This window comes from Oncorhynchus tshawytscha, linkage group LG02, assembly GCF_018296145.1.
Source record: "Oncorhynchus tshawytscha isolate Ot180627B linkage group LG02, Otsh_v2.0, whole genome shotgun sequence".
NCBI classification, from domain to species: domain Eukaryota; kingdom Metazoa; phylum Chordata; class Actinopteri; order Salmoniformes; family Salmonidae; genus Oncorhynchus; species Oncorhynchus tshawytscha.
Genome location: NC_056430.1, coordinates 228,482 through 255,194, shown reverse-complemented (window position 1 = coordinate 255,194; position 26,713 = coordinate 228,482). Strand labels below are relative to the sequence as shown.

Here is a 26,713-nt window from a genome sequence, read left to right as displayed (position 1 = left end):
CAGCTGAGAGTCCAACTGATCCTGCTGAGGTGAACAACTGATCAGAGCTGAGGGGATTAGAGGAGGTGAACAACTGATCAGAGCTGAGGTCGAGGAGGTGAACAACTGATGAAGCCTGATTAGAGCTGAGTGAAATAACATCAACTGATCAGATACAGCCTGTAAAGAAATTATATTGGAGAAAAATAACATGGAATGTTAAGGGACTTAAAGGTTTGATATTACCTTCTTTAGGTATAGTGGGCAGCATTATCACTTTTGGATATATAGTGTGCCCAAATTCAACTTCCTGCTACTCATGCTAAGAATATAAGATATGCATATTATTAGTAGATTTGGATAGGAAACACTCTGAAGTTTCTAAAACTGTTTGCATCATGTCTGTGAGTATAACAGAACTTATGTAGCAGGCAAAACCCTGAGGACTAACCATTCAGAATTGTTGTTTTTTTAGGTCTCTGTCTGTTCACTGAGTTCTCATTGGCAAACGATACAGCTTCCACTGGATGTCCCCAGTCTTTGGAATTTGGTTGAGGTTATTCATTTGTGCAATGAAGAATTAGGGCCAACTAGGAACTGCGTAACACTGTTGAGAGTTGCGCAAGACTTGAAAAGTAGCTTGGTTTATTGTGTTCCTGTATTGAACACAGATAGACCCGATTATTAACGTTTAGAAATACCTAAAGTTATAAATACCTATACCTAAATCTATTTTGGCAAATTTCATAAGCAACTTTAGAAATATTTTGTAGTGACGTTGTGCATTTTGGAAGCTGTTTTTTTCTGGATCAAACGCGCCAAATAAATGGACATTTTGGATATATATGGACAGAATTAATCGAACAAAAGGACCAATTGTGATGTTTATGGGACATGTTGGAGTGCCAACAAAAGAAGCTCGTCAAAGGTAAGGCATGTTTTATATTTTATTTATGCGTTTTGTGTAATGCCTACAGGGTTGAAATATGCTACCCTCTTTGTTTACTGTTGTGCTATCATCAGATAATAGCTTCTAATATTTTCGCCGAAAAGCCTTTTGAAAATCTGACATGTTGGCTGGATTCACAACGAGTGTAGCTTTAATTTAGTATCTTATATGTGTGATTTAATGAAAGTTAGATTTTTATATCATTTTATTTAAATTTGCCGCACTGCATTTTCCCTGGTTTTTGGCCAACATAACATAAGAAGTTAAGAGACTTAAAAGTTTGATATTAAGGGACTTCAATGTTTTTTATCTAATTGTCACCAGTCATAAAAGTCTACACCTAGTCGTAACAGACAGTCAGAAAAGATGAAGATAGTGTATGTAAGTATGTATCGGTAGACTGTAACAAAGTAGATCTAATTAACTGCTACACAACTACACTGTCATTACATCACAATACAAGTGAACCCAGTTACCTCAGGTGAACGAACCTTGACAGAGCACTTTTTTGCTTATTTCCCTATATTTTGGGGATCCCGAGAGGCGCAGCGGTCTAAGGCACTGCGTCTCAGTGTTAGAGGCATCATTACAGACCCTGGTTCAATTCCAGGCTGTATCACAACCCTCCATGATTGGGAATCCCGTAGGGCTGTGCGCAATTGCCCTAGCACCGTCCGGGTTAGGGATTGGCCGGGGTTAGGCCGTCATTGGACCCCCTTCACACGCACTGGACCCCCTTCACACGCACTGGACCCCCTTCACAGGTTCTGACCCCCTTCACACACACTGGACCCCCTTCACACGCACTGGACCCCCTTCACAGGCACTGGACCCCCTTCACAGGCACTGGACCCCCTTCACAGGCACTGGACCCCCTTCACACACACTGGACCCCCTTCACAGGCACTGGACCCCCTTCACAGGCACTGGACCCTCTTCACAGGCACTGGACCCCCTTCTCACGCACTGGACCCTCTTCACAGGTACTGGCCCCCTTCACAGGCACTGAACCCCCTTCACACGCATTGGACCCTCTTCACGGGCACTGGCCCCCTTCACAGGCACTGGACCCCCTTCACACGCAGTGGACCCTCTTCACACGCAGTGGACCCTCTTCACACGGCACACCTCTTATTTATCATTGAAAAAACTTCTGCTTTTATTTCCTAATTAATCGGCAGAATAGTCAGTGAGCTCACTTTTCAACTCAAATCTGCTGTTCTACATCACAAGTATTGTAACAGGTCCAGCTTCACCTGGGAGACCCATCACCTTTCAACCACCTCACTACCACCTCACTACCACCGCACTGACACCTCACTGACACCTCACTGACACCTCACTACCACCGCACTGACACCTCACTGACACCTCACTGACACCTCACTACCACCTCACTACCACCTCACTGCCACCTCACTACCCACCTCACTACCACCTCACTACCACCTCACTGCCATCTCACTACCATCTCACTGCCATCTCACCACCACCTCACCTCCACCTCACCACCATCTCACCACCATCTCACTACCATCTCACTACCATCTCACCTCCACCTCACCACCATCTCACCACCACCTCACTACCACCGCACTGACATCTCACTACCACCTCACTGACACCTCACTACCACCTCACTGCCACCGTCATTGGACCCCCCTTCACTCACTACCCACCTCACTACCATCTCACTGCCATCTCACCACCACCTCACCTCCACCTCACCACCATCTCACCACCACCTCACTACCATCTCACTACCATCTCACCTCCACCTCACCACCATCTCACCACCACCTCACTACCATCTCACTGCCATCTCACCTCCACCTCACCTCCACCTCACCACCACCTCACTACCATCTCACTACCACCTCACTACCACCTCACTACCACCGCACTGACACCTCACTGACACCTCACTACCACCTCACTGCCACATCACTATCCACCTCACTGGACCATCTCACTGCCACCTCACCTCCACCTCACCTCCACCTCACCTACACCTCACCTCCATCTCACCATCCGCCTCACCGCCGCCTCACCGCCGCCTCACCGCCGCCTCACCGCCATCTCACCTCCGCCTCACCTCCGCCTCACCGCCACCTCACTGACATCTCACTACCACCGCACTGCCACCTTTCAACCACCTCACCACCTCACTACCACCTCACTGCCACCTCACTGCCACCTCACTCACACCTCACCGCCACCTCACCGCCACCTCACCACCACCTCACCCACACCTCACTACCACCTCACTGCCACCTCACTACCACCTCACTACCACCGCACTGACACCTCACTGACACCTCACTGACACCTCACTACCACCTCACTGACACCTCACTACCACCTCACTGCCACCTCACTACCCATCTCACTACCATCTCACTGCCAACTCACCTCCACCTCACCTCCACCTCACCACCATCTCACCACCACCTCACTACCATCTCACTGACACCTCACTACCACCTCACTGCCAGCTCACCGCCACCTCACCGCGCCTCACGGCCGCCTCACCTCCGCCTCACCGCCACCTCACTGACATCTCACTACCACCGCACTGCCACCTCACTACCACCTCACTGCCACCTCACTGCCACCTCACTGCCACCTCACTCACACCTCACCGCCACCTCATCGCCACCTCACCACCACCTCACCCACACCTCACTACCACCTCACTGCCACCTCACTACCACCTCACTACCACCGCACTGACACCTCACTGACACCTCACTGACACCTCACTACCACCTCACTGACACCTCACTACCACCTCACTGCCACCTCACTACCCATCTCACTACCATCTCACTGCCAACTCACCTCCACCTCACCTCCACCTCACCACCATCTCACCACCACCTCACTACCATCTCACTACCATCTCACTACCACCTCACTGCCAGCTCACCGCCACCTCACCGCGCCTCACGGCCGCCTCACCGCCCCCGCCGCCACCTCACCACCATCTCACCACCACCTCACTACCACCGCAGTACCACCTCACTACCACCTCACTATCCACCTCACTACCACCTCACTACCACCGCACTGACACCTCACTGACACCTCACTACCACCTCACTGCCAGCTCACCGCCAGCTCACCGCGCCTCACGGCCGCCTCACCGCCACCTCACCGCCACCTCACCACCATCTCACCACCACCTCACTACCACCGCACTACCACCTCACTATCCACCTCACTACCACCTCACTACCAGCTCACTACCACCACACTGACACCTCACTGACACCTCACTACCACCTCACTGCCACATCACTATCCACCTCACTACCATCTCACTGCCACCTCACCTCCACCTCACCTCCACCTCACCTCCACCTCACCTACACCTCACCTCCACCTCACCTCCACCTCACCTCCACCTCACCTCCGCCTCACCGCCGCCTCACCGCCGCCTCACCGCCGCCTCACCGCCATCTCACCTCCGCCTCACCTCCGCCTCACCGCCACCTCACTGACATCTCACTACCACCGCACTGCCACCTCACTACCACCTCACTGCCACCTCACTGCCACCTCACTGCCACCTCACTCACACCTCACCGCCACCTCACCGCCACCTCACCACCACCTCACCCACACCTCACTACCACCTCACTGCCACCTCACTACCACCGCACTGCCACCTCACTGACACCTCACTACCACCGCACTGCCACCTCACTGCCACCTCACTACCACCTCACTACCACCGCACTGCCACCTCACTGCCACCTCACTACCACCTCACTGCCACCTCACTGCCACCTCACTACCACCTCACTAACACCTCACTGCCAACTCACTACCCACCTCACTAACACCTCACTGCCACCTCACTACCAACTCACTGCCATCTCACTGCCACCTCACCTCCACCTCACCTCCCACCTCACCTACCACCTCACCTCCATCTCACCTCCGCCTCACCGCCGCCTCACCGCCACCTCACTGCCACCTCACCGCCATCTCACCTCCGCCTCACCTCCGCCTCACACCTCACTGACATCTCACTGACCACCGCACTGCCACCTCACTGACCACCTCACTACCATCTCACTGCCACCTCACTGCCACCTCACTCACACCTCACCGCCACCTCACCGCCACCTCACCACCACCTCACCCACACCTCACTACCACCTCACTGCCACCTCACTACCACCGCACTGCCACCTCACTGACACCTCACTACCACCACCGCACTGCCACCTCACTGCCACCTCACTACCACCTCACTGACCACCGCACTGCCACCTCACTGCCACCTCACTACCACCTCACTGACACCTCACTGCCACCTCACTACCACCTCACTAACACCTCACTGCCAACTCACTACCCACCTCACCCACACCTCACTGCCACCTCACTGACAACTCACTGCCACCTCACTGCCACCTCACCGCCACCTCACTACCACCTCACTGCCATCTCACCGCCACCTCACCGCCACCTCACCACCACCTCACCCACACCTCACTGCCACCTCACTGACAACTCACCTCCACCTCACTGCCACCTCACTACCACCTCATCTCCACCTCACTGCCACCTCACTGACACCTCACTGACACCTCACTGACACCTCACTACCACCTCACTGACACCTCACTGACACCTCACTGCCACCTCACTACCACCTCACTGCCATCTCACCGCCACCTCACCGCCACCTCACCACCACCTCACCCACACCTCACTGACAACTCACTGACAACTCACCTCCACCTCACTGCCACCTCACTACCACCTCATCTCCACCTCACTGCCACCTCACTGACACCTCACCTCCACCTCACTGCCACCTCACCACCACCTCACTACCACCTCACTGACACCTCACTGACACCTCACCTCCACCTCACCGCCACCTCACTACCACCTCACCTCCACCTCACTACCACCTCACCTCACTGACACCTCACCTCCACCTCACTGCCACCTCACCCCACCTCACCTCCATCTCACTGACACCTCACTGACACCTCACTACCACCTCACTGACACCTCACTGACACCTCACCGCCACCACACCGACACCTCACCGCCACCTCATCGCCACCTCACCGCCACCTCACTGCCACCTCACTGTTCACTCACTGCCTCCTCACTGTCGCTGAATGCTTCCTTATGGCAACATAAGATAATAGGCTATACTATTGATTTAACCAGTACCATTAATCCTGTAGCATTAACCAGTAGCATTAATACTGTAGCTGTAACCCTGTAGCATTAATCCAGTAGCATTAACCCTGTAGCATTAACCCTGTAACATTAACCCTGTAGCATTAACCCAGTAGCATTAACCCTGTAGCATTAACCCTGTAGCATTAACCCTGTAACATTAACCCTGTAGCATTAACCCAGTAGCATTAACCCTGTAGCATTAACCCTGTAGCATTAACCCTGTAACATTAACCCAGTAGCATTAACCCAGTAGCATTAACCCTGTAGCATTAACCCTGTAGCTTTAACCCTGTAGCATTAACCCAGATCCACAGGACATTATTCACCTACTTTGGTCACTAACTCAGCATGGATTCTGGTGACCCGATTTAACTCACTGAAATAATGAACATTATTTTGGCCAAACAGATTGTGAACCCAAATGTGTAACTGATTCAGGTGGAGGGGGTGTGACAACACAGTGAAATATAATTTGTGCTGGATGTGAGGCGGAGCAGATTTAGGCTACGTCATCTTGTCTTCAGGAGATTTGATCTGTTTAATTCATTTGGTCTTACACAATAGCTGATAGTCATTAGAACAATTCCCATCCCCTACAGTGGACTAAAACAGAGACTATGTGTTTATCTCCGCAACAACACTACTGTCATTCCCCATACTTTTATTATTTCACTTCTTACACATTTGTTCTGGTGTAATTAAGCTATTTGAATTCTGACATGCCAACTTGTCTTTGAAAATAATGGACTGGACTAGACATGGACGTGACCGGAATGAACTGGACTAGGTGTGACTGGACTAGAAGTTACTGGACTGGGCTAGAAGTGACTGAACTGGACTAGATGTGACTGGACTGGACTAGATGTGACTGAACTGGACTAGATGTGACTGGACTGGACTAGATGTGACTGAACTGGACTAGATGTGACTGGACTGGACTAGATGTGACTGGACTGGACTAGAAGTTACTGGACTGGACTAGAAGTGACTGAACTGGACTAGATGTGACTGGACTGGACTAGATGTGACTGAACTGGACTAGATGTGACTGGACTAGATGTGACTGGACTAGATGTGACTGGACTGGACTAGACATGGACGTGACAGGAATGGACTGGACTAGATGTTACTGGACTGGACTAGATGTGACCAGACTGGACTAGATGTGACTGGACTATATGTGACCGGACGAGATGTGACTGGACTGGACTAGATGTGACTGGACTGGACTAGATGTGACTGGACAAGATGTGACTGGACTAGATGTGACTGGACTAGATGTGACTGGACTGGACTAGATGTGACTAGACTGGACTAGATGTGACTAGACTAGATGTGACTGGACTGGACTAGATGTGACTGGACTAGATGTGACTGGACTGGACTAGATGTGACCGGAAGAGATGTGACTGGACTAGATGTGACTGGACTAGATGTGACTGGACTGGACTAGATGTGACTGGACTAGATGTGACTGGACTGGACTAGATGTGACCGGACGAGATGTGACTGGACTAGATGTGACTGGACTAGATGTGACTGGACTGGACGAGATGTGACTGGACTGAACTAGATGTGATTGGACAGGACAAGATGTGACTGGACTAGATGTGACTGGACTGGACTAGATGTGACTGGACTAGATGTGACTGGACTGGACTAGATGTGACTGGACTGGACTAGATGTGACTGAACTGAACTAGATGTGACTGGACTGGACTAGATGTGACTGGACTAGATGTGACTGGACTGGACTAGATGTGACTGGACTGGACTAGACATGGACGTGACAGGAATGGACTGGACTAGATGTGACTGGACTGGACTAGATGTGACTGGACTGGATGTGACTGGACTGGACTAGATGTGACCGGACTGGACTAGATGTGACTGGACTGGACTAGAAGTTACTGGACTGGACTAGAAGTGACTGAACTGGACTAGATGTGACTGGACTGGACTAGATGTGACTGAACTGGACTATATGTGACTGGACTAGACTAGATGTGACTGGACTAGATGTGCCTGGACTGGACTAGAAGTTACTGGACTGGACTAGAAGTGACTGAACTGGACTAGATGTGACTGGACTGGACTAGATGTGACTGAACTGGACTATATGTGACTGGACTGGTCTAGGGTGACTGGACTATGGTGACTGGACTAGATGTGACTGGACTGGACTAGACATGGATGTGACAGGAATGGACTGGACTAGATGTTACTGGACTGGACTAGATGTGACCAGACTGGACTAGATGTGACTGGACTATATGTGACCGGACGAGATGTGACTGGACTGGACTAGATGTGACTGGACTGGACTAGATGTGACTGGACAAGATGTGACTGGACTAGATGTGACTGGACTAGATGTGACTGGACAGGACTAGATGTGACTAGACTGGACTAGATGTGACTGGACTAGATGTGACTGGACTGGACTAGATGTGACTGGACTAGATGTGACTGGACTGGACTAGATGTGACCGGACGAGATGTGACTGGACTAGATGTGACTGGACTAGATGTGACTGGACTGGACGAGATGTGACTGGACTGAACTAGATGTGACTGGACTGGACAAGATGTGATTGGACTAGATGTGACTGGACTGGACTAGATGTGACTGGACTAGATGTGACTGGACTGGACTAGATGTGACTGGACTGGACTAGATGTGACTGGACTGGACTATATGTGACTGGACTGGACTAGATGTGACCGGACGAGATGTGACTGGACAAGATGTGACTGGACTAGATGTGACTGGACTAGATGTGACTGGACTGGACTAGATGTGACTAGACTGGACTAGATGTGACTGGACTAGATGTGACTGGACTGGACTAGATGTACCTGGACTAGATGTGACTGGACTGGACTATATGTGACTGGACTGGACTAGATGTGACCGGACGAGACTGGACTTTGACTGGACTAGATGTGACTGGACTAGATGTGACTGGACTGGACAAGATGTGACTGGACTAGATGTGACTGGACTGGACTAGATGTGACTGGACTAGATGTGACTGGACTGGACTAGATGTGACTGGACTGGACTAGATGTGACTGGACTAGATGTGACTGGACTGGACTAGATGTGACTGGACTGGACTAGATGTGACCGGACGAGATGTGACTGGACTAGATGTGACTGGACTAGATGTGACTGGACCGGACTAGATGTGACTGGACTGGAGAAGATGTGACGGGACTAGATGTGACCGGACTAGATGTGACTGGACTAGATGTGACTGGACTGGACGAGATGTGACTGGACTGGACAAGATGTGACTGGACTAGATGTGACTGGACTGGACTAGATGTGACTGGACTAGATGTGACTGGACTGGACTAGATGTGACTGGACTGGACTAGATGTGACTGGACTAGATGTGACTGGACTGGACTATATGTGACTGGGCTGGACTAGATGTGACCGGACGAGATGTGACTGGACTAGATGTGACTGGACTAGATGTGACTGGACTAGATGTGACTGGACTGGACTAGATGTGACTGGACTGGACTATATGTGACTGGACTGGACTAGATGTGACCGGACGAGATGTGACTGGACTAGATGTGACTGGACTAGATGTGACTGGACTGGACTAGATGTGACTGGACTGGACAAGATGTGACTGGACTAGATGTGACCGGACTAGATGTGACCAGAATGGACTAGATGTGACTGGACTAGATGTGACTGGACTAGATGTGACTGGACTGGACTAGATGTGACTGGACTAGATGTGACTGGACTAGATGTGACTGGACTAGATGTGACTGGACTGGATGTGACTGGACTGATGTGACTGGACTGGATGTGACTGGACTAGATGTGACTGGACTGGACTAGATGTGACCGGACTAGATGTTACCGGACTGGACTAGATGTGACCGGACTGGACTAGATGTGAGTGAACTGGACTGGATGTGAGTGAGTGAACTGGATGTGAATGAGTGAGTGAGTGAGTGAGTGAGTGAGTGAGTGAGTGAGTGAGTGAGTGAGTGAGTGAGTGAGTGAGTGAGTGAGTGAGTGAGTGAGTGAGTGAGTGAGTGAGTGAGTGTGTACTGTACCTGTGTGATGTTGGACAGGCCAATGATGTAAGAGACCAGGCAGACGGCAGCGATGAAGAGTTCTCTTCTTCCTCTCAGAGCCCTGGGGAACTCATCCACCAACGCAGTGATGAAGCCCTCTACCGTACAGAACTACACAGAGAGGTAAAACATATTAGATCAGGCCCACCCCTTTCAAAGGCTCTCGGATCAATTTCCCGCAGGAACTCAGTTGGGATTTAAACTTCCTGTTGCTAGGTAGAATAGTAGAATAAACCTGGTTGTAGGTTTTCAGTAGGTTTTTCTCTTGTTATGTCAGTCATTGACAGTCCCTCAATTAAACCACGCCAGCCACATTTTTTGGGGGGGGGATTGGTAAATTAGTCTAGCGGCCAGCTATCTAAACTTAGTATTCATGGTGGAATTACCTCCCGGTTATTGAAAACTCATATTCCTCTCCGCCTCAAAACAAAATGAGTAGTATTGCAGGTTATGAGGTATACAATTGAAAAATCTTCTCTCTACGCAAAAGGTGCAGAATTGCAGAAATCTTGTTTTAATTTTCTCTACACCCAACTGCAAAATGTGAAGAATTACACAAAATTCACACTAAAACTTAAAAAATGTCGCTCTGCTGTCTAGATAGCGTCCGCTAAGATGTTTTGCTACCCGTGTGTGGTGGTACAAAACATGATATAGTACTATACAACACATGATATAGTACTAAACAACACATGATATAGTACTATACAACACATGATATAGTACTATACAACACATGATATAGTACTATACAACACATTAACACTACTAGGTTAGATAGATTAGATGTTGGATGGAACTGACTTCCTGCATCTCTTATAGAATATTAAACACTATTCCAATCACGCAACTCATCAAGCACTGCATTAGATGGATAATACTACATTCATTGTCCAACAAACAAACAAACCACAACACAACAATGCAATAACACAACATATCAACAACAACACAACAAGACAAAATACACACAACACAATAACGCAACAAAAGCAACAAGACAACATACACAAAACACAACACAAACACAACACCAAAACACAACACAAGCACAACACCAAAACACAACACAAACACAACACCACAACACAACAACACAAACACAACCACACAACACATAACACCCTTGCAACAACACACAAAAACACAAAACAACAACAACACAAAATAACACATAACACCCATACAACAACACGCAACACAAAATAACAACAAAACAACAACACAAACACAACACAACAACACAACATAACACAAAACACCACAACATCACAACAACACAACATAACACAAACCACAACATAACAACACATCACACAACAACACAACACATAACACCCATACAATAACACAAAACAACAACAGAAACATGAAATGCAAATAGCTGTTGTTTCCTCACCTGACTGTCTATTCCCAGCATGAGCAACATAGAGAAGAAAAGGATCGCCCAGAGAGGAGAGATAGGCAGCTGGGTTACTGCCTCAGGGTAGGCCAAGAACGCCAAGCCAGGACCTGCAACACAACACAGACAGTTAGAGACGGGATCTGACAACACAACACAGACAGAAACGGGATCTGACAATACAACACATACAGTTAGAGACGGGATCTGACAACACAACACAGACAGACAGTTAGAGACGGGATCTGACAACACAACACAGACAGTTAGAGACAGGATCTGACAACACAACACAGACAGTTAGAGATGGGATCTGACAACACAGACAGTTAGAGACAGGATCTAACAACACAACACAGACAGTTAGAGTCGGGATCTGACAACACAACACAGACAGTTAGAGACGGGATCTGACAACACAACACAGACAGACAGTTAGAGACAGGATCTGACAACACAACACAGACAGACAGTTAGATACGGGATCTGACAACACAACACAGACAGAAACGGGATCTGACAACACAACACAGACAGACAGTTAGAGACGGGATCTGACAACACAACACAGACAGTTAGAGACAGGATCTGACAACACAACACAGACAGAAACGGGATCTGACAACACAACACAGACAGACAGTTAGAGACGGGATCTGACAACACAACACAGATAGTTAAAGACGGGATCTGACAACACAACACAGACAGAAACGGGATCTGACAACACAACACAGACAGTTAGAGACGGGATCTGACAACACAACACAGACAGTTAGAGACGGGATCTGACAACACAGACAGTTAGAGATGGGATCTGACAACACAACACAGACAGACAGTTAGACACGGGATCTGACAACACAGACAGTTAGAGACAGGATCTGACAACACAACACAGACAGTTAGAGACGGGATCTGACAACACAGACAGTTAGAGACGGGATCTGACAACACAACACAGACAGTTAAAGACGTGATCTGACAATACAACACAGACAGTTAGAGTCGTGATCTGACAACACAGACAGTTAAAGACGGGATCTGACAACACAGACAGTTAGAGATGGGATCTGACAACACAACACAGACATTTAGAGATGGGATCTGACAACACAGACAGTTAAAGATGGGATCTAACAACACAACACATCCCATTCCTGTTCAAATACCCATATAGAGAAGTGTTTCAATGTCCGTGGTTTTACAGTGAGTCCAACTGTTATTCCAAGATTTGCTCTATTTTTTTTATTCAAATCAAATGTTACGTGTCACATGCTCCTGAAAACCAGTGTAGACCGTGAAATGCTGACTTACCCAGCAATGCAGTTCAAGAAATAGAGTTAAGAAAATATTTACTAAAATAAACTAAAGTAAAAATAGTCAAATTAAAATTAAAAAGTTCAAATAACAACGAGGATATATGCAGAGGGTACCGGTACAGAGTTAATGTGCAAGGGTACAGGTTAGTCGAGTTATTTTTCATACATGTAGGTAGGGGTAAAGTGACAATGCATAGATGATACACAGCAAAGCAGCAGCAGTGTAAAACGGAAAAGGGGGAGGGGGGGTCAATGTAAATAGTCCGGGAGGCCATTTGATTAAATAGGCTAAGTCATGTATTGTTCCAATTAAGATCTATATCAATAGTGAACGGTAATTACCTGAGGCTGCTACTTCTATTATAGGCCTCTTAGTCACGTTGGCCATGAAGCCCACAATGGAGAAGATGACTAAGCCAGCGAACATGCTGGTGAACGAGTTGATGCAGCACACAATGACAGAATCTCTGCAGGGAGATGGAGAGAAAGACAAAAAGCATGGGGTTTGGAACGGCTGTTGTCACACTGATATGGAAGCCTTATCAAAACCAAAGCACATTTAAAATTGGGGAGGGAGGGAGGGAGGGAGGGAGGGAGGGAGGGAGGGAGGGAGGGAGGGAGGGAGGGAGGGAGGGAGGGAGGGAGGGAGGGAGGGAGGGAGGGAGGGTTTTGTATTCTATAGCCGAGTGTTACTGCAATGTCAATGGACTGACCTATTCATTTCAGAGATGGGGTGATTGTTCATTCGGTGCCAGGGTTGAACATAGGAGAGAGACAGAGATGATGTGACAGCTGAGAGATGTGTTTTCTCTTTGTCTCTCTCTCTCACCCCCCCTTTCTATCTCTTACTTTCTCTCTCACCCCCTCTTCAAATCCCCTCTCTCTCTCCTACCTCCTCTCTCTCTCTCTCACTCTCTCTCGCTCTCTCTCTCTCACTCTCTCTCTCTCTCACCCTCTCAATTCAATTCAATTCAAAAGGGCTTTATTGGCATGGGAAACATATGTTTACATTGCCAAAGCAAATGGAATAGACAATAAACAAAAGGGAAATAAACAGTGGAAACATTAGTATTACACTCACAAAAGTCTCTCTCTCCCCCCTTCTCTCTCTCTCTCTCTCTCCCCCTTCTCTCTCTCTCTCTCTGTCTCCCCCTTCTCTCTCTGTCTCTCTCTCTCCCCCTTTTCTTTCTCTCTCTCTCTGTCTCTCTCCCCCCCTTCTCTCTCTCTCTGTCTCGCTCGCTCTCTCTCTCTCTGTTACTCACTCACTCTCACTCGCTCTCCCTCTATCTCACTCGCTCTCTCATTGGCAGAGGCAGAATATAAACCGATAGCAGGGAGCTGGATAGAATGGTTTTGTAGATTTTAACCTACCTGTAAATATGACTATTGAACGGTGTTGTAGATTTTAACCTACCTGTAAACATTATTATTGAATGGGTTGTAGCTTCCCAGAGCAATCAGTGATCCCAGCCCCAGCCCATAGGAGAAAAAGATCTGAGTGGCAGCATCCAACCACACCTGAGGAGAACAGAGAGACAGAGAGTCAAAACACACCACAAGTCAAAACATACTGCAAGTCAAAACACACTGCAAGTCAAAACACACCACAAGTCAAGACACACCACAAGTCAAGACACACCGCAAGTCAAGACACACCACAAGTCAAGACACACCGCAAGTCAAGACACACCACAAGTCAAGACACACCGCAAGTCAAGACACACCGCAAGTCAAGACACACCGCAAGTCAAGATACACCGCAAGTCAAGACACACCGCAAGTCAAGACACCGCAAGTCAAGACACACTGCAAGTCAAAACACACTGCAAGTCAAGACACACTGCAAGTCAAAACAGACTACAAGTCAAAACAGACTGCAAATCAAGACACACTGCAAGTCAAGACACACTGCAAGTCAAGACACACCACAAGTCAAGACACACTGCAAGTCAAGACACACTGCAAGTCAAGACACACTGCAAGTCAAGACACACTGCAAGTCAAAACAGGCTGCAAGTCAAAACACACCACTAGTCAAAACATACTGCAAGTCAGAACACACTGCAAGTCAAGACACACTGCAAGTCAGAACACACTGCAAGTCAAAACACACTGCAAGTCAAAACAGACTGGTACTCACAGCATCACATACAGCAATCAGCATCCATTCTCCCTCTGTATCTGCTCACTGATAAAGACTAGCTACCTTTGAATCTGCTCACTGATAAAGGCTAGCTACCTCTGATTATGTTCACTGATAAAGGCTAGCTACCTCTGAATCTGTTCACTGATAAAGACTAGCTACCTCTGTATCTGCTCACTGATAAAGACTAGCTACCTCTGAATCTGCTCACTGATAAAGGCTAGCTACCTCTGAATCTGCTCACTGATAAAGACTAGCTACCTCTGAATCTGCTCACTGATAAAGGCTAGCTACCTCTGAATCTGCTCACTGATAAAGACTAGCTACCTCTGAATCTGTTCACTGATAAAGGCTAGCTACCTCTGAATCTGTTCACTGATAAAGGCTAGCTACCTCTGAATCTGTTCACTGATAAAGACTAGCTACCTCTGAATCTGTTCACTGATAAAGACTAGCTACCTCTGATTCTGTTCACTGATAAAGGCTAGCTACCTCTGAATCTGCTCACTGATAAAGACTAGCTACGTCTGATTCTGTTCACTGATAAAGGCTAGCTACCTCTGAATCTGTTCACTGATAAAGACTAGCTACGTCTGATTCTGTTCACTGATAAAGGCTAGCTACCTCTGATTCTGTTCACTGATAAAGACTAGCTACCTCTGAATCTGTTCACTGATAAAGACTAGCTACCTCTGATTCTGTTCACTGATAAAGACTAGCTACCTCTGAATCTGTTCACTGATAAAGGCTAGCTACCTCTGATTCTGTTCACTGATAAAGACTAGCTACCTCTGAATCTGTTCACTGATAAAGGCTAGCTACCTCTGAATCTGTTCACTGATAAAGACTAGCTACCTCTGATTCTGTTCACTGATAAAGGCTAGCTACCTCTGATTCTGTTCACTGATAAAGACTAGCTACCTCTGATTCTGTTCACTGATAAAGACTAGCTACCTCTGATTCTGTTCACTGATAAAGGCTAGCTACCTCTGAATCTGTTCACTGATAAAGACTAGCTACCTCTGAATCTGCTCACTGATAAAGACTAGCTACCTCTGATTCTGTTCACTGATAAAGGCTAGCTACCTCTGATTCTGTTCACTGATAAAGACTAGCTACCTCTGATTCTGTTCACTGATAAAGGCTAGATACCTCTGAATCTGTTCACTGATAAAGGCTAGCTACCTCTGACTCTGTTCACTGATAAAGACTAGCTAACTCTGAATCTGTTCACTGATAAAGACTAGCTACCTCTGATTCTGTTCACTGATAAAGACTAGCTACCTCTGAATCTGCTCACTGATAAAGACTAGCTACCTCTGATTCTGTTCACTGGTAAAGGCTAGCTACCTCTGATTCTGTTCACTGATAAAGACTAGCTACCTCTGATTCTGTTCACTGGTAAAGGCTAGCTACCTCTGAATCTGTTCACTGATAAAGGCTAGCTACCTCTGATTCTGTTCACTGATAAAGACTAGCTACCTCTGAATCTGTTCACTGATAAAGACTAGCTACCTCTGAATCTGTTCACTGATAAGGACTAGCTACCTCTGATTCCTTGAGCTTCTCAAAGTTGGGCGTGATATAGAAGAGGATTCCATCGATGGCTCCGGGCAGAGTGATGCCGCGGCAGAAGAGGATGAAGAGCATAAAGTAGGGGTACGTCGCTGAGAAGTACACCACCTGAAACAGGGAGGGAGGGAGAGACTTGTTAAAATACAAGACAATGGAGCCACCCTCCTTACGTCATTATTACAGCTAGAACCCATGCATGGATTAACTGCCATGTTTCCAGTCAAATGTTTCTTAATGGATTTTTAATCTATAGTAATGCCTCTTACTTTTGCAAATAAGCCAGGGGACATGCTGGATCCCCCCGCCCTCCCAACATCCAATACGGCTGCCAAAATCTAATATGGCTGCCAAAATCCAATATGGCTGCAAAAATCCAATGTCAAGATTCTTCTGTGCGGTTTAGCACCTACTCTATGAATTTAGTCAGTGGCAGCCTCTTACCTTGCCGGTCCATGCGACACCTTTCCAGATGCAGAAATAAACCAGGACCCAAGCGATGGCCAGCGTGATGGCTAGAGGCGCTCTGATCTCCCCAGGTTTCTCCAGACCATCCGTCAATTGGTGCATGTTACGTCTATAGGACAAATCAACCAATGAAACCAATCTATCAACCAACCAATCAATCAACCAACCAATCAAATCTATTTATAAATCCTTTTTTTCATCAACTACAACCCCATTCATTATTTTCTACACTGCGTGGTCTAACCACAGACCAAAAAAAAAAAAAAAAAAAAAGTTTAACAAAATATAATAAAATATATGTTCTTTACTCCCAGAATTCCTGAACTGCGCTGGTGAGGTTGACAGCGTTCGGGATGCTGTAGTTGGTGTAACAGCGATCTGTATTCCAAGAATTTCCACATGATTGCCATGGCAACTCCTGTAATAACAAAGACAGTTTTTTTTTTCTTTTTCTCACTTTTTGTCATTTTGCCCATCTCTTTTCACCCAGGCGACATGCACCACATTGTTTTTTGAAAGGGTACTGATGGCCAAATTCGATATATTTGAATTAACTATACATAAAAGAAACAGTATTTCTTTCTTTTCAGCATTCAAATGAATAACACCGAAGAGGCCTATGCCCCCTGCTCTTTCAGTCCTCAGTCATGCTACTTAAAGACATTCATCAGGGAAATGTGCTTTTCTTTTTTAAACCTCCCAGTGAACGAAATGCAATAAACTCACATTAATTCGATTTTTTTTTTTGGTTTGTTTGTTTTGTACTTACAACTTTTTCATAGTAAAGCAATAATATCCATCATACTCACAGAAGTAAAGGAGGACCAGAGATAGTATATGGCCCAGGAAATGATGACAATGTAATAAATATTTAGCCAGAAAGAAAGCACTGCAGCGGCCAGACCAACACCTAGAACAGCAGGGAAACGTGAAATTAGGAATGTATATACAGTCAGTTAATATAAGATGAAATAATGTGACAACTTGAGTAATTTGAGAAAAAAATACATAAAATAGCTTTAGCTAGTTATATTAAATATGTGGTTTGATCTGTAATTACAACGGGGAGAGGAGGCGTGCACTGAAATTGCAGATATTTGTGTGTGTTTATTGACAACCAGCAAAAAGAGTATTGGATGAGGAGAGCTAATTGTTTTACGGTATATATTGAGATGTATTTCAGTTGAACCTCTAAGCGTAGTGCTTTGATTTACCTTTAAACATGGGAGCCAGTTTCCACACCCCAAGCCCTCCAATCGATGTGTACTGACCGAGGGACGTTTCGAGCAGAAACAGGGGCATGCCAGCAAATATGAGCGTCAAAAAGTATGGAATCAAGAAGGCCCCTGAATGGAAGGTGAAAGGTAAGTACACAACACATATATAGAATGGTGAATAAAAGCGACCATTTGCATTGATATACAGGGAACATTTCAAATCATCCAAAAAATAAAGAGATGAAGACAATATTTTTTGTATCACAATGCTGCGCCTAAAATTAATGATAATTACGCTCAATCTGGAGAGAAAAAGACCATTGTGAAAATTAAATGAGGGACTCAGAACACATTTTCTGTTTGAAGGGTTAAGTTTTTAAGCCTCCTGTTTTTGAAAACACGGGAAAAGCGCCGAAATCTTGATTACCTCCTCCGTTCTTCCCACATAGATAAGGAAATCTCCAGACATTTCCGAGTCCAATTGCGTACCCGACGCAAGACAGGAGAAAGTCAAATTTTCCAGTCCAGTTTTCTCTTTCGGGAAGTTCCTTTTTCTGGACTTTTACGACCAAGGTTTTGGGTTTGTCATTAGGCTCCGCATTCACCTCCGTTAAAACGTGTCCATCCGAGGCTTTAGTTCCATTAGTCGCCATGTCTCTCTGATTGGGTTTAGATTTCCTGGCAAGGATGGCAGGCGGTCGGAAGATTTTAACCCCACTGATCCACGTAGAGAGCAGCTTCGCGGTTCGTTACCCAGCCGATTGACCGTTAGATGTGAAGGAGCGGGAGAAGGAGAGGGAACACCGAGGAAGTTAAAAGCGAACCTGGAAAAAAAGAGCAAGAGAATTTTACCAAATAGGAAATTAAAATAATGATAGGACCCTAAATATTTACATAATATTGAATTAACACGGGAATGATCCAAATTAAAGTATAGCGCTGAAAATGGGCCGTTTTGAAGAGTTTTCATTGATTCACTTTGTTGGCGCAGGGGACAAGAGATCACACGAAGACCCTGTGGTGCTTTTTAAACAGCCAGGGCCGGTTGATTCACAACGTCGTTACTCTCAATGTCCCCCTTATACAACTTTAAAACAGCACACATTCCGCAGACAGGTCATTTCATACTTTAAGAGGAGGAGGAGGCGATCCCCGCTGTCCAATTATTCAGCATTTGGATGTTAATTGCAGCGGAACTCAACCATCAATTTGACACACAAAAAAAAGATAAATTACGTTCATTCACACGCTATGGCTTAGAATGTACGCATCCAAATAAGTGTAACGTTATAAATACAAAACTGAATCGCAAAGCATTCATATTAACATAAATCAGCTTAACTGTTAATTATCCGAGGTTAAATACTTTGAATATAATTTATCTTTAATTATTCATAATAAATGTGAGACAAAGGTAAATTAGTCGATTTAAAAAATAAAAATCGTTCCTGTTACAAGTCAAAACGCAATGTGCGTATTGTGGAAACATTGGCTAGGCAACGTCATGCTTTTGGTATTTTTAGGCTTTTATTTGTGTGAATAATACCGTGCCTCTATATCTGTAGTATAATGGTCAAATATCCCTCGTTTTTCCCATCAGCTAGTTGACATGTATGGAAAGAGATGGAGATGGATATGTGCCCGCCAACAAAAGCAACAAGATTTACGCGTCAGACACTCTCCTACGCGTCCTTTCACATTTGCTGATTATATTCCATGAATTATGGAACTTCAAAAAACGAATCAAATGTAGAATGATGTGATTTATCACTCTCTTTGAAGTTGCATTGATTTAAAAAATATATATCATTGATTCATCCAATTTAGGCTAATCATCTCGGCTACTCAGTGCGCAACATCTGAAACATCGTTTTTCCCCACCGAGACGCAACTCCGCATCCCCAAATGGGTTCACTGTTCAATGTTCTGACCATCGCAATGAAGTTTTCCCACACTGTTTAACGTCAATTCTGTACTTACAATTAAACTGCTGTGCCAGCCAGAATTGTGGGACATGGTATAGTATCCGTGCGTTCTTCGAAAAGTTGTGTTCTTTGAAGCTTCTAAACGGGCAGAACAAATCAAATATTTTTAGAGATAGATAAGCAAAACTAAACTATGATCCTGATGGGAAAGGTGAGTTTGCAGGAAAGCAGGAACTAGGTGTGAGTGGTGCTGTCCGTTAGCTTGGTGATGCCTGAAGGAGAGAGAGACAAGCAGAGGAGAGCAGAGCGGGGGGGAACAACACCACGAAAAGGCAGCAGCTTCACCTCGTAACACCGTCTATCTTCAGCGGCCAGAGTTGTTACGCGGATCACAAATCCCCGTTCTCATCTACATAGCGTCAATGTCATCTGTAAGTCGACCCTCCCCGTGTGTCCAACATTTCCACCACTGAGATCGCTGTGGTTCTGATAAAGTAGCATCTTATAGTCTCATGGTTTTATAGGCATAGTGCTTTTCATCAATTTGTGGATTTTTTTTTCTACACGAATTGATTGGGTGACTCAAAGACAGTTAGTTATATGACTTAACATTTTGTTAGCTTTACGCGATTTCTCACATATAGGACAGTTATCATACGCTTAACCGTGTTGATATTCCCAGAAACAAATTAACTCAAGTCGGGGTCTCAATTTACTGTTGAGAGTTAGAATAATAGAATTACAGCAAGGTGCAATTTCGAAACCTGGTTGTGCATCCGCAGTTTTTCCTCTGTTTATGTCAGAGAAAACAACCATTCCCAGAGAGTGGCTGATGTGAAGGCAGATGCCAATCATGCTGTGGCTGCTGGCAAACTGTGATAAGAGGAACCAGTCAATACAAGCTAGTCTGAGGGTGGGAGATGAATTGAAAACGGCTGTCTATAATCTTTTTAATCCGCTGTCTCATGAAATATAAGACCCCGGGGACAGAGGAAAAACAGACTTTAAAAGGAGAATTGAACCCCAAAATGTGGAGACAAATGAATATATTGATTAGTAGACGCTATAGTGTCTCACAGGGAGATTGGGCCTCAGTGAGTGTGAGACTTGGAAAAGTGCAGAGACAAAGGAATAAACAGCTAAAACAGAAAGATGGCCTCTGTTGTGTTCCATTCTGATTGGCTCACTCAGCTAGAATGGGGATTGGGTGTTTTATCCACTCTCTATTCTTCAAAGCTTGAAGTCCATGCATACCAAATGGTGAATAGATTATTTCATTATAACCCGATCGCCCAAAATCACCTGGTGCCAACGATGTTTCTAATTTCCTAGCCACAGTCACCCACTCATTTGGATTGTGAGGCCGTATTCAGGTATGTACCACTCTCTCTGACGTATCACAGCTTCTGGTCCGTCATCTTCTGATGGGAACTCATTTCATTGGACTACAGAGCACAGATTTAAAAACAATGTGGAAAGACCTATAATAACAGTATAAACACGACAGCTGTTATAACATACCACGACAGCTGTTATAACCTACCACGACAGCTGTTATAACATACCACGACAGCTGTTATAACCTACCACGACAGCTGTTATAACCTACCACGACAGCTGTTATAACATACAAGGAACGCTGTTATAAACTACCACGACAGCTGTTATAACATACCACAACAGCTGTTATAACCTACCACGACAGCTGTCATAACCTACCACGACAGCAGTTATAACCTACCACGCCAGCTGTTATAAGACACCACGACAGCTGTTATAGCCTACCACAACAGTTGTTATAACCTACCACAACAGTTGTTATAACATACGACAGCTGTTATAACATACCACAACAGCTGTTATAACATACCACGACAGCTGTTATAACATACCACGACAGCTGTTATAACATACCACGACAGCTGTTATAACATACCATGACAGCTGTTATAACCTACCACGACAGCTGTTATAACATAACACGACAGCTGTTATAACCTACCACGACAGCTGTTATAAGACACCACGACAGCTATTATATCATACCATGACAGCTGTTATAGCATACAAGGAAAGTTGTTATAACCTACCACGACAGCTGTTATAAGACACCACGACAGCTGTTATAACCTACCACGACAGCTGTTGCACCATACCACAACAGCTGTTATAACCTACCATGACAGCTGTTATAACCTACCACGACAGCTGTTATAACCTAACACGACAGCTGTTATAACCTACCATGACAGCAGTTATAAGACACCAAGACAGCTGTTATAACTGACCACAACAGCTATCATAACATACCATGCCAGCTGTTATAACATACAAGGAATGCTGTATAACCTACCACGACAGCTGTTATAAGACACCACGACAGCTGTTATAACCGACCACAACAGCTATTATAACATACCATGCCAGCTGTTATAACATACAAGGAATGCTGTATAACCTACCACGACAGCTGCTATAAGACACCACGACAGCTGTTATAACCGACCACAACAGCTATCATAACATACCATGACAGCTGTTATAACATACAAGGAAAGCTGTTATAACCTACCATGACAGCTATTATAACATACAAGGAAAGCTGTTATAACCTACCACGACAGCTTTTATAAGACACCACGACAGCTGTTATAACCTACCATGACAGCTGTTATAACCTACCATGACAGCTATTATAACATACAAGGAAAGCTGTTATAACCTACCATGACAGCTGTTATAACCTACCACAACAGCTGTTATAACATACAAGGAAATCTGTTATAACCTACAATTACAGCTGTTATAACATACAAGGAAAGATGTTGTAAACCTACCATGACAGCTGTTATAACATACAAAGAAAGCTGTTATAACCTACCACGACAGCTGTTATAAGACACCACGACAGCTGTTATAACCTACCACGACAGCTGTTATAACATACCACGACAGCTGTTATAAGACACCACGACAGCTGTTATAACCCACCACGACAGCTGTTATAACATACCACGACAGCTGTTATAACCTACCACGGCAGCTGTTATAAGACACCACGACAGCTGATATAACCTACCACGACAGCTGTTATAACATACCACAACAGCTGTTATAACCTACCACGACAGCTGTTATAACCTACCACGACAGCTTTTATAACATACCACAACAGCTGTTATAACCTACCACGACAGCTGTTATAACCTACCACGACAGCTTTTATAACCTACTACAACAGCTGTTATAACCTACCACGACAGCTGTTATAACATACCATGACAGCTGTTATAAGACACCATTACAGCCGTTATAACATCTGTTTCTCTCTCCCTGCTTCTCTCTCTCCCTGCTTCTCTCTCTCCCTGCTTCTCTCTCTCTCTGCTTCTCTCTCTCTCTGCTTCTCTCTCTCCCTGCTTCTCTCTCTCTCTGCTTCTCTCTCTCTCTGCTTCTCTCTCCCTGCTTCTCTCTCTTTCTGCTTCTCTCTCTCTCTGCTTCTCTCTCCCTGCTTCTCTCTCTCTCTGTTTCTCTCTCTCTTTGCGGCTCTTTCTCTGCTTCTCTCTCTCTAAGCTTTTCTCTCCCTCCTTCTCTCTCTCGCTAAGCTTCTCTATCTCTCTGCTTCTCTCTCTGCTACTCTCTCTCTCTAAGCTTCTCTCTGCCTCTCTCTGCTTCTCTCTCTGCTACTCTCTCTCTCTAAGCTTCTCTCTCTCTGCCTCTCTCTCTGCTTCTCTCTCTGCTTCTTTCTCTGCTACTCTCTCTCTCTAAGCTTCTCTCTCTCTGCTTCTCTGTCTGCTTCTCTCTCTGTTTATGTCACTGTCTGTCTGTCTGTCTGTCTGTCTGTCTGTCTGTCTGTCTGTCTGTCTGTCTGTCTGTCTGTCTGTCTGTCTGTCTGTCTGTCTGTCTGTCTGTCTGTCTGTCTGTCTGTCTGTCTGTCTGTCTGTCTGTCTGTCTGTCTGTCTGTCTGTCTGTCTGTCTGTCTGTCTGTCTGTCCCTCTATCTCTGATGATGAGAAAGGGGTCTAGGTTGGAGATAATGCTGTCAGTACCTGTGGTGTCTGTTGTTGTAGTGTAGGAAGCCAATAGCTGCGGTTTCTGATCTGCTGCATTATGAAGGCATAAAGGTATAGGCTAAATCCCAAATGACACCCTATTTCCTACATAGTGCACTACTTTACACCAGGGTTGGCACCCTATTCCCTACATAGTGCACTACTTTACACCAGGGCTGGCACCCTATTCCCTACATAGAACACTACTTTACACCAGGGTTGGCACCCTATTCCCTACATAGTGCACTACTTTACACCAGGGTTGGCACCCTATTCCCTATATAGAACACTACTTTACACCAGGGCTGGCACCCTATTCCCTATATAGTGCACTACTTTCGACCAGAGCCCTATGCAAGAAATAGGGTACCATTTGGGACTGCAGCAGATGGGAAGCCAATGAGGGGTGAGCTAACCTACTAATGATACAAAATTAAATGTAGCATTTCTAAACCCCACCTGGTTGTTTCTCCCTCTGGGGATGGGGGTTAGCAGAGCAAAGAGAGAGAGAGACACCACCGCCACATGCCGGCCCACCTGGCCCCCACCTGCAGCCAGCCAGAGGACGTGTCCCAAACGGCAACCTATTCACATAGGCAGTGCACTGCTTTTGACCCGTAGGAATAGCCTGTCATTTGGGATGCGTGTTGTCACAGACTCAAAGTGTTTAGGCGTTGGTGGTGGAGCACCTGATAGTGCCACTGTGCATTGAACCATATAATTGCAGTAGGTTGTGATAATCCCATCTCTCTGAGGTCTTTTTGGTATTCAGCTATAAGCACGGTTTGTGCAAAAAAAGATCCCACGTCGACACCAGTAGAATCACCATGAGGTTCTCTGCCATAATAATACAAGCAGATGGAAAATGGCAGAGAGAATTTTATTCTAATGATAATTAATTAAAATATCTAAAAAGGTAGTAGTTTGCAACAAAATCAGCTGTGTTTAAAAAAACAGATGATGTATGGAAATGTAACTCAGAAGGAGGCACTATGAGCTAGCCACACTAATTTGGAGAGAGGTTTGGGACAAATATCCACATTTACCCCTTTGATACTCCATAATGATATTTATATTTTAAAATGACTGTTTGGATGCAAGCGGATTTCAGCAAAGTATTGTGTCATTCATCGTGCAAGACATGATGAGACATGATGACAACACTGCATGACATAACAGGCTGTGATTCAGACCAGGCTAGGGCTGTGTTGATATGACATAGCAGGCTGTGATTCAGACCAGGCTAGGGCTGTGTTGATATGACATAGCAGGCTGTGATTCAGACCAGGCTAGTGCTGTGTTGATATGACATAACAGGCTGTGATTCAGACCAGGCTAGGGCTGTGTTGATATGACATAACAGGCTGTGATTCAGACCAGACTAGGGCTGTGTTGATATGACATAGCAGGCTGTGATTCAGACCAGGCTAGGGCTGTGTTGATATGACATAACAGGCTGTGATTCAGATCAGGCTAGGGCTGTGTTGATATGACATAACAGGCTGTGATTCAGACCAGGCTAGGGCTGTGTTGATATGACATAACAGGCTGTGATTCAGACCAGGCTAGGGCTGTGTTGATATGACATAACAGGCTGTGATTCAGACCAGGCTAGGGCTGTGTTGATATGACATAACAGGCTGTGATTCAGACCAGGCTAGGGCTGTGTTGATATGACATAACAGGCTGTGATTCAGACCAGGCTAGGGCTGTGTTGATATGACATAACAGGCTGTGATTCAGACCAGGCTAGGGCTGTGTTGATATGACATAACAGGCTGTGATTCAGACCAGGCTAGGGCTGTGTTGATATGACATAACAGGCTGTGATTCAGACCAGGCTAGGGCTGTGTTGATATGACATAACAGGCTGTGATTCAGACCAGGCTAGGGCTGTGTTGATATGACATAACAGGCTGTGATTCAGACCAGGCTAGGGCTGTGTTGATGTGACATAACAGGCTGTGATTCAGACCAGGCTAGGGCTGTGTTGATGTGACATAACAGGCTGTGATTAAGACCAGGCTAGGGCTGTGTTGATGTGACTTAACAGGCTGTGATTAAGACCAGGCTAGGGCTGTGTTGACGTGACTTAACAGGCTGTGATTAAGACCAGGCTGTGATTAAGACCAGACTGTGATTCAGACCAGGCTAGGGCTGTGTTGACGTGACTTTAACAGGCTGTGATTAAGACCAGGCTAGGGCTGTGTTGACATGACATAACAGGCTGTCCTAAACCTCATCCTGTAGTTGCGCTCGCTACAGATACCAGTTCAACGTTTAGTTTTGACTTACCTTTTGTTGAGTTGTCAACTAACGTGAATTCAACGTGAATTCAACAAAAGATTTCACCAAGTAATTCAA

The 26,713-nt window shown here is 45.8% G+C and overlaps 1 protein-coding gene across 1 annotated transcript in view; it reads right to left on the bottom strand.

Annotated features, from left to right (window-relative positions):
• Positions 1–20,775, bottom strand: part of LOC112240801 (sodium- and chloride-dependent GABA transporter 1-like) — a 31,717-nt gene extending 10,942 nt beyond the window's left edge. The window contains exons 1-11 of the mRNA XM_042329393.1: positions 20,357–20,775; positions 18,804–19,200; positions 18,374–18,505; positions 17,969–18,069; positions 17,468–17,577; positions 17,136–17,268; positions 16,668–16,802; positions 14,391–14,494; positions 13,319–13,443; positions 11,652–11,764; positions 10,232–10,363 (exon numbers count right to left, since the gene is read on the bottom strand). Coding sequence (XP_042185327.1) covers positions 10,232–10,363; positions 11,652–11,764; positions 13,319–13,443; positions 14,391–14,494; positions 16,668–16,802; positions 17,136–17,268; positions 17,468–17,577; positions 17,969–18,069; positions 18,374–18,505; positions 18,804–19,029 — 1,311 coding nt within the window. The 5' untranslated portion in view covers positions 19,030–19,200; positions 20,357–20,775. The remainder of the gene's footprint in view (positions 1–10,231; positions 10,364–11,651; positions 11,765–13,318; positions 13,444–14,390; positions 14,495–16,667; positions 16,803–17,135; positions 17,269–17,467; positions 17,578–17,968; positions 18,070–18,373; positions 18,506–18,803; positions 19,201–20,356) is intronic.
• Between the last annotated feature and the right edge of the window lie 5,938 nt (positions 20,776–26,713).